The following is an 8621-nucleotide window of genomic DNA, read 5'->3' as shown; positions in this document are numbered from 1 at the left end:
ATGAATGCAGGACTTTGACAAACATGAATCAGATGGGCTCCTCTCAGAAAACGACTGATCCTGAGTTCAGGGTTCAGAATGATTTTTCTAATCTAAGGGTCAGCGACAGACAAGTGGACATCTACAAGGACGCTTCTGATCATCTTTCCCTCCTTATCCTCCTCCTTCCAGTCTATGAATTGAGATCGTAAATTTGTATCAATGCTGTCAACAAAAAGTTGACAAAATCTATTAGTTAAATCTTTGTATAAGGATACTTGTACCTGAACTTCGTTTGCTGTGACTTCAACACTTCACACACAGTTGCACAGTTTTGTGTGCGTGTGCGTGTATGTGAGCGAGAGAGAGAGAGAGCACTGCTGAATAGGTAAATATAAGAGCAGAACAAGCACATCTAAGTGGTGTAAGCAAGACAATGTGATTAATGAGGGTGAAAGCCGTTCATTCACCAGTCTGTGAGCAACATTGGCTCGTGTTGAGAGACAAACCCTTTAAAACACACACGCAGACAAATGGGCAAACAAGCTTCGCTGGTCTTGTTGCTTGGACAGTTTTAAACAGTAACAGAGGAGAGACGTTCTTGCCAACCCCCCGCCTGCCCCCTCTCAGGTTGAAGTGGTACACCCGGCCGTGGGTCAGCTCAGTGTAAACACACAAAAATACACTCCTGATGTCAGTGTTTGTCTCTTTACAAAGGTTCATTGGCATTTAATGGATATGGTGGCTCTGAACCAGCAGAGCACGCTGCTGGTCATCCAGCAGGTCAACCAGGCTTTGGAACAATACAGATCAGGAACTGAAACTCCGTCCATGTTCCTGATGTGAATCTTTCACTGCCTTGTTTCTACTTCACTCGCAGAGGTAGCAAGTTTCCTATTTTCGTTACAATCTGTGGAGCACATGCGGCTTTCCCTCACCCCAAACCACCAAATCAGACTGACAACCTCAGTGTGTGGATTAGTGGGATATAACAGTCGAGATCATCGTGCTCTGACTCATTGCAGGTCACACCAAATAAAAGCTGGTATTCCAAGACTGCAAACCAGACTCTGGACCTGAATCAGGCAAAAGTCAAAAATCAAATTTATTCCACTGTCTGTGTATCACTGCCACATTTTCACACTCAAACATGTCTGTGATCTTCTGACCTCCTCAGGCCTCCTCTAAGTGCCGGCCAAACTTAACAGCATTCCTCTCTGCCTGGCATTGTTGAAGTGAAGTTTGTTATAACAAGTGTGACTGGAGCTGGAGGTCGAGGAGGAAGAGATGAGCTGGAGTGTGGAGTGACGAAGGCGGGCGCAGAGCCAGATGGGGCTCACGAACAATTAGGTAAACATGCTGGGACTTCAGTGACTGATGCATTCGCTGATAAAGTTACACTGTATGAATAATGTATTTACATTTCATGTATTCGTGATCAGTCTGGATTCGTACGATCCTCAATCTGGATTTATTCTCCCAGAGGAGCAACAGGCATCGGGTGAGGTGTCGGTGGTCAAATCCTAATCCCTCCCTCCATTTTAGGCTTTTTACCATCAAAAAATCCATCCTGCCATGATTTGATTACACAGGTCAATTTGACACACACGCCCACCCAAACACGCAAACACACGAGCACACACAGCAGACCGCCTCGCTGCCACTCCCCGGGCTCCTTAGGGTGCTGAGGAGGAGGTGCTCCTTTCTTCGTCTCTCTCCGGAGCTCGACTGGCTGCTCAGCATCAGGGACCTGCACTGCCACTTGGTGTGTGCGCCGCTTCTGCTGCTGCCTCTGCTGCTCTCCATCGACACACAGCAACACCACAGAGACCAAGAGAAAGTTCTGAGTTTCAAAGATCCAGCTCGATTTTAAAGGTAATTTTTTTTTTTTTAATTCCTTTTAGATGTTATTTTTGTCTTAAGAGAAATCACAGTCTGTGAGTTTGCATGTTTCAGCCCTTTTTTTACAATCTGATTTAATTTCACTGAATTTATTAGACATTGAACACTAATAAGGTGCATTTCTCTTGGATTAGTTTACATTATTTACATTGCTGAACAATCTTGAATATGACTAATGGATGTTCATATTATAAATAGACAAATGAAAAATAATTGTTGAGTGAAATTCTGAGAAATATATACGAAATGTCCAATAAAGTCTTTCTAGTTAAAGTGATAAAACTTGCAAAAAACACACCTTTGGTTCTTAAACGTCTTATTTGAACTCCTCCAGCTGCCTGCTGAGTCTTCATTTCACACTTTACCACAACACTTAGTGGAAGCTGGCATGCCCTGGACCAGACCGCAGGTGGACCTTCATGCTGGGGGCGCAGAGGCCATGGACCCCTACGGTGCGGATGCCCATCACTACGAAGGCTCCCTGTTCCCCACCTCCACCCTCATCCCCGTCACTGTCATCTGTATCCTCATCTTCATTGTAGGGGTGACGGGCAACACCATGACCATCCTCATCATCCAGCACTTCAAGGACATGAAGACCACCACCAACCTCTACCTGTCCAGCATGGCGGTGTCCGACCTCATCATCTTCCTCTGCCTGCCCTTTGACCTCTACCGCCTGTGGAAGTATGTGCCCTGGCTGTTCGGCGAAGCTGTGTGCCGCCTCTACCACTACATCTTTGAGGGCTGCACCTCGGCCACCATCCTCCACATCACGGCCCTGAGCATCGAGCGCTACCTGGCCATCAGCTTCCCCCTCAGGAGCAAGGTGGTGCTGACCAGACGCAGGGTCCAGTACATCATCCTCGCCCTGTGGGGCTTCGCCCTGGTGTCTGCGGCTCCCACGCTCTTCCTGGTTGGGGTAGAGTACGACAATGACACACACCCGGACCACAACACGGGGCAGTGCAAGCACACCAGCTACGCTATCAGTTCAGGACAGCTGCACATCATGCTGTGGGTGTCCACCACCTACTTCTTCTGCCCAATGCTCTGCCTCATCCTCCTCTATGGCTCCATTGGGTGCAAATTGTGGAAAAGCAAAAATGACCTGCAGGGCCCCTGCGCTTTGGCCCGGGAGAGGTCACACAGGCAGACAGTGAAGATCTTGGGTGAGTGGGTTGTTTCTTCTCCATTATCAGATACATGCTTCTATCAAGCTGACACCAGGCAGCAATCATCATTCTCCAAAATGGAAAAGCTGAGCGTAAGGCTTCATAAACCTTCATAACAGGCATGTGCAAAGTTTCACATCCGTTACGAGCACTCACTTTGTGCGTTATTGTCGCTGATAATGCCAAATAAGCCATACTTTTCACTTTATATGGGATCACTCCATTTGATTTCCTTAAACAAAGCCTGTAAAGCTTTCATTGTTGGCTAAAAGCGTGTCCCCAGATTTCGCAATGTCAGTCAGCCTTTCGTTGGAGCTGCAGCAAAATAAATAACACTTTTTTTTCTTTTTTTTTTTTTTTGCAGCGGCTCAGCCAAATGTGCGTTTGCCATACAAATGGAGCTTTTGTTTTCCTGTATATTAAAATAGCAAATTTGCTCTGCATTAGAAAAAAACCTTGCTCTCGTTTTGTGACCCTTTTGTCCTACGACTTTGACGTTGAGACAGAGAGACAAAAACAAAAAAAAAAGAAAAAGCTGGCACTGTGTTTTCTGATGTTGATGTCAGCTGGTTAATTATTCTGTTTTGTGGGAGGCTAATCATGTCCTGCCACTGCACATACTGATTGGCTTAATTGTCAGCTCTGGCAACCCTGTTTTACAGTGAAGGACCACGGCCAGGCTGATCCGCATTGACCAACTGTGATTCATGATGCATACATTAGGACCTGAATGATGTTCAGAAGCTGAACACAAACTGCACAGGGCTCATGTTGGCCCACTTGTTTTTTGTTCACATTCGTTAAATTCCCAAGATGGATTGCCATTACCGGCCTTCATAAATCAGCGCTAATGGTGACGCACGCAGAGCCGGGCGCCTCTGTGGTGTAGCGCGGCTCAGGAGTCACTCAGTGTTTGCTGTTCGCCCATCAATTCCGTGGCATCTGCTCTCTGCAAAAACCTACAATGCTCACAGCTTGTACATAGCTGGTGCTGTTAATATTATGCATAATGTACATCATAAATATTACATGGATTCTTAAATCACCGGGTTCATGTAGGCTAGCCGTATTTTAATTATTGAACCGCCATTAATAATCCTTCCTGAAATTACTGCCGCCTTCAGACATATTGATGGTAATATTTCTGCAGGCGCTTTTTGGTCGATACCAGTGACTTATCAGCCCCTTCACTCAGCAATGCAGCATTTCTTGTCCTCAAATAAAGCCATGTTTTATTTTTTCTCATGGCAGTGGACATTTCTGCTGCACGTAGTAAGCCATTTGCAGCGTGCGTTTGTGATGTGTGCTTGGTTGGGCCTGAAGGAGAAGCTCTTTTGATGTCACTGTAATTGCTGCCGGTCATTAATAAATGTCAAGTGTGATCATAGGTCATAGATCACAGACTACTTAAAGAGCCTGGAAACCTCTTAATAGTCCTCTTAATAAATGAACACCCTGGTATCTGTCATACTTAGAACGCAGCCAGTTTTACAAGGGAGGTTTCTGTGTCTGTTGGTATTGATCTGCTGATAGTTGTTACCAGAGGGATGCTGCTGTCGGTCAAATCTGATCAAACTGTTCTCACACAGTATTAATGCAGCTTCGTCGTTGATGTTTATCTCATTTTAATCTGCACTGACCATGTAACGTATAATGTTGATTTATGGCTTTACATGGGTGTTAACTAGTGAGTTTAAATGGGCTGGCTGACAGTTTTTGCGGAAAACAAGGCTCGCTCTTTCCCCCAGTTTCCGGTCCCAATGCTAACCTAAATTAGCCAGCGACTGAGTGTCCTTGCTTTACTTTAGTAACTTCTCCTCTAACTCTTATTCAGATGTCCGGTTTCCGGTTTTGTCACCATGACTGAATGTGTTTCGCTCATCTGACTTGTCTTTGCTCTCAGTGGTGGTGGTGCTGGCCTTCATCATCTGCTGGCTCCCGTACCACATCGGCAGGAACCTGTTCGCCCAGGTGGATGATTACGAAACGGCCATGCTGAGCCAGAAGTTCAACATGGCCTCCATGGTGCTCTGCTACCTCAGCGCCTCCATCAACCCCGTTGTCTACAACCTCATGTCCCGGAAGTACAGGGCTGCAGCCAAGCGCCTCTTCCTGCTGCACCAGAGGCCCAGGCAAGCCCGCCGAGGCCAGGGACAGCTCTGCGTGACAGACCACATCTCCACGCTGAATGAAAGCCTGACTGGGGTTTGAAGTGTGTTGTTGTTGTTGTTTTTCTCCCTTTTCCACCTGTTTGACTTTAGCACAGACAGAAAGTTTGAGTCTTTCTTTACAGTTCAGGAGCTGCAGAGGAAACTTGCTGGAGACGTGTAGAGGAGCGTTTAACTATATGGGTGAATCAAAGGCCGACAGCGTCGCACTTCACTGCAGAGTCAGTTAATCACGACTCAGCGGCAGTGTCTCCGCAGGGACTGAGCGATGGTTTTAGCCACGACATGAAAATATTCATTCATTTTAATCCAAGCACAAAGAAAAAAAAAAAAAAAAAAAAAAGTCAATTATGTTATTTCTGTCTCCACATCCACATTGCTTGTTCTGCTGCCTGTTTCTGTTGTTTGGCGTCAGACGTTGAAGAGCAGACACACACACACACACACACAAACCATCTCAGATCACATCTAGCATCAATGCGCTGCACAGATTAATAAGCGATCCCTCTTCGTTAATGACGGACGACCATTTTGACTTACATTTGACCGTTCATTTGTAATTATTAATTGTGGTCTCAGCTGCACTCTGGTGTAAGATTGGATTTGTTTAATGTATGGTGAACAGTTGTTATCATACTGCGTGTTGTTCGCATCAATCAGGAAAAAAACAAATACAAGTAAACCTATTAGCTGTGGGCAATTAGTTGTGCTGATCTGAAATTGGGTATTCCGGTGTGTGTGTGTGTGTGTCTGTGTGTGTGCACTGTCTCTCCTGTGAATAAATGGAACACGACTAGATGAAAGCAGATTAGTATAAAAAAGGGGGAAGCTGTTGTCCCTGTGTGTGTGGGTGTGTGTGCAGAGACCACCTGAGCCCTGAGGTTTTTGGCCGGCTGCATACGTGCCAGCCATCACATGTAATCTGATAGGGTTATTACATTACCTGGGCTCTGAGTTAGATTTCCACTGGCAGACAACATCCCTGCATCACCATATTCAAAGTAATGGCTGCTCTAAGTGCATTTCAAAGATGAGGAAGATATTAGGTTGTCATCTGCAGAACAGTTTATTGCCTTTATTGCCTCCCCCTGCATAAACTTGACACTACTGTTTCGCTTGATTTCTAAATCGCACACTTTTGCACCCTGTGCACTTTGGCGAGAAAGGTGACGTCAAAGTTGTATATTTTTGACCTGAACTTTGTCCAATCCCAAAATAAACCCCAGAGTTCTCCAGACTCTGCCTGTCATGCATCTTGGCCTTTAAAAGGAAGTGTCATGATTTTGCCAATGAATCATCGGGCCTCGGTGTGCACAAATACAAAGAGACAAAGTTGCTCTGGGCTGACTCATCCCCATGACAGTTTTTTTTTCCTTCCACTGAGCAATTCATCTCTGCCAGAGGAGGTGAAGGAGGGGGTAAGAGCCTTTATCCCGCAGACCGTCCTGCCATCACCTGGGGAAAGATCAACAAACATCACGGCTCCTCTGTTGATTATTTTCTTTGCTGAAAATGAAGAGCGGGTCTGTGAGTGGCTTGACCGGAGCTGTCAGCGCTGCCTTCGCACATTCAAGTCATTCAGCATCAGAGATGCTCTGTTTGTTTTTGCCTCCTCTTCCGAGGCCATGAATCGTTCTAAACCAGCAAACTTCTATCACTCTCCTCACCTCTGTAACATGGAGGCCTTTTGAATATATGTGAAAAGTGATGACGTACCTCCCGGGAGGTTTAGAACTTATAAAAAAATAGTTCAACAAAAAGAAAGAAAAAAAAAAAAAACAAGTGTACAGCTGCAATCCCTTTGGAATAATCAGATTTTCTGCATTAATTGGTCGTAAAATCCAAAATGTGCTTGTGCTAAAAGCACACAATAATAACTTCCAACCAAAAATTCGTAGTGCTGCCTATTAAACTGTCAAAAAAAAAAAAATCCTGATTCTTTCAATTTTGTGTTATTAAGTTAACAGTTCATGAACAAGCATGTTTAAACGGATTTGAGAGAAAAATCTTGTCAGTGTCTTCTTGATTGTTATTTGATGTGTTTTTGTGTTTTAGTTAGTTAGTTTGCTCGAATCTCTTCGCATTGTCTCTTGCAATTGAAGTTGATTTCCTGTGATTGATGTTACAGCTGTTACATCGTCATTTCAGCCCGTCGGTCCTTTCCACCAGCTGGGGGAGTCAAAGTCCACCGCCGTCAGCAGGGGCAGACAGCCTCTGCACAAGCAGCAGCATCAAACATTTCATGGGATTTTGAGGGGGTCGCACATTCCCGTTGACCCGCATAAACGCTGCTGTTCTAGATAAGTGCTTTTGGTTTCCATTTCTCCTTGGAAGAAACCTTTATCAGCGTCCCCATTTCAGCCCATTTCCACAAATTATCACAAACACATATTCCCTCTTCCTGTTTGCCTCACTGTGCATGCTGGTCCATGCATGCGGCTCCAGGAAGCTGGGCCATAATGGAGGTTATTTAGGGGAGGGGTCTGCAGAGGCTCCCTGTCTTCACTGCTTGTTTCTTTTTCTCTTGCACCCAACCTGAACTGACTGTGAGGTCAATCAGCTGGAACACTGTAAATGTTTGCTGGGGAAGCTGCCCAGGGAGTTTGATAACCACTTACCTAAAAGTGTGAAGTGATTTGTCTTGTGCGGATATGCAGACCTGACACGGCTTCACTAGTTTCTCCCGCAGCCTTTCAAGCGGCTTTAATGGTAGTAAAAATGAAAATCAGCTTAATTCCGCACTAATCCCCTCATCTGCTGAAGCTTTTAGTGTCTGTCTGTCTTCTTTAATGAACCTTGTTAGACACAGAAGAGGCTACGCCCTCTTTCCTTCTCTAAATTTGAATTTCTCTGCTGTTCAGCAGCTTATTTATATTCACTGGGTATTAATTGACATTAGGTCAACTGAGGGACAAATGTCAACACAACTTGCATGCGAGGCAGATTCAAAGCTGTCCACTGGGTCATTTTGTTTTTTTCTTTTGTCTGTTTGACAGGTAAGTACATCACAGTGGTGGGGAAAGAAATGTTTGCCTTCTGGTGATAGTCAGAAGACATTGTCATTGAGAAGGGCAGTGCGTGAAAATATAAACTGGCCTTGAGATCATTTAATGAGTGCTTTAGAGTACAAGAGAAGTTCTGTGACATATATTCAATATTTCCATACCAAAAAGCCACTTCAGTGACTGGCTCTCCTTCCTCCTGGCCTCAGGCAGGACAGCAGAGCCCCTCCCAGATTGTTCGTCATGACATGAAAAGTCAAGATGAAAACGCTTGACTGAGAAGAAACTCATGGTAATATTTACATGCTTGCCGTCGGTGAGCGTGTCCTGGTTTTGCATCACAGGAAAACCACAGAGGCCACACAAAATACTGTAAAGCTAATAGTCTAGAGATT

General features: G+C 45.1%; 1 protein-coding gene across 1 annotated transcript; it reads left to right on the top strand.

Moving 5' to 3' along the window:
* Positions 1-2269: 2269 nt before the first annotated feature.
* Positions 2270-5267, top strand: mlnr (motilin receptor). Its single transcript, XM_029517085.1, has 2 exons — positions 2270-3053; positions 4960-5267. The coding sequence occupies exons 1-2, from the start codon at positions 2270-2272 to the stop codon at positions 5265-5267; spliced, it is 1092 nt and encodes a 363-aa protein (XP_029372945.1).
* The last annotated feature ends 3354 nt before the right edge of the window (positions 5268-8621 follow it).

The sequence above is a fragment of the Echeneis naucrates genome, chromosome 13 (assembly GCF_900963305.1).
Source record: "Echeneis naucrates chromosome 13, fEcheNa1.1, whole genome shotgun sequence".
In the NCBI taxonomy this organism is placed as follows: domain Eukaryota; kingdom Metazoa; phylum Chordata; class Actinopteri; order Carangiformes; family Echeneidae; genus Echeneis; species Echeneis naucrates.
Note: the sequence above shows the minus strand (reverse complement) of the source record. Positions and strands in the feature narration are given on the sequence as shown.

What these genes read in the sequence shown, in the direction of transcription:
- mlnr (XM_029517085.1), top strand. Translation starts at nt 2,270, where the DNA reads ATGCCCTGGACCAGACCGCAGGTGGACCTTCATGCTGGGGGCGCAGAG. An exon ending in GCAGACAGTGAAGATCTTGG is followed by an intron (nt 3,054 to 4,959) that starts GTGAGTGGGTTG and finishes CTTTGCTCTCAG; the next exon opens with TGGTGGTGGTGCTGGCCTTC.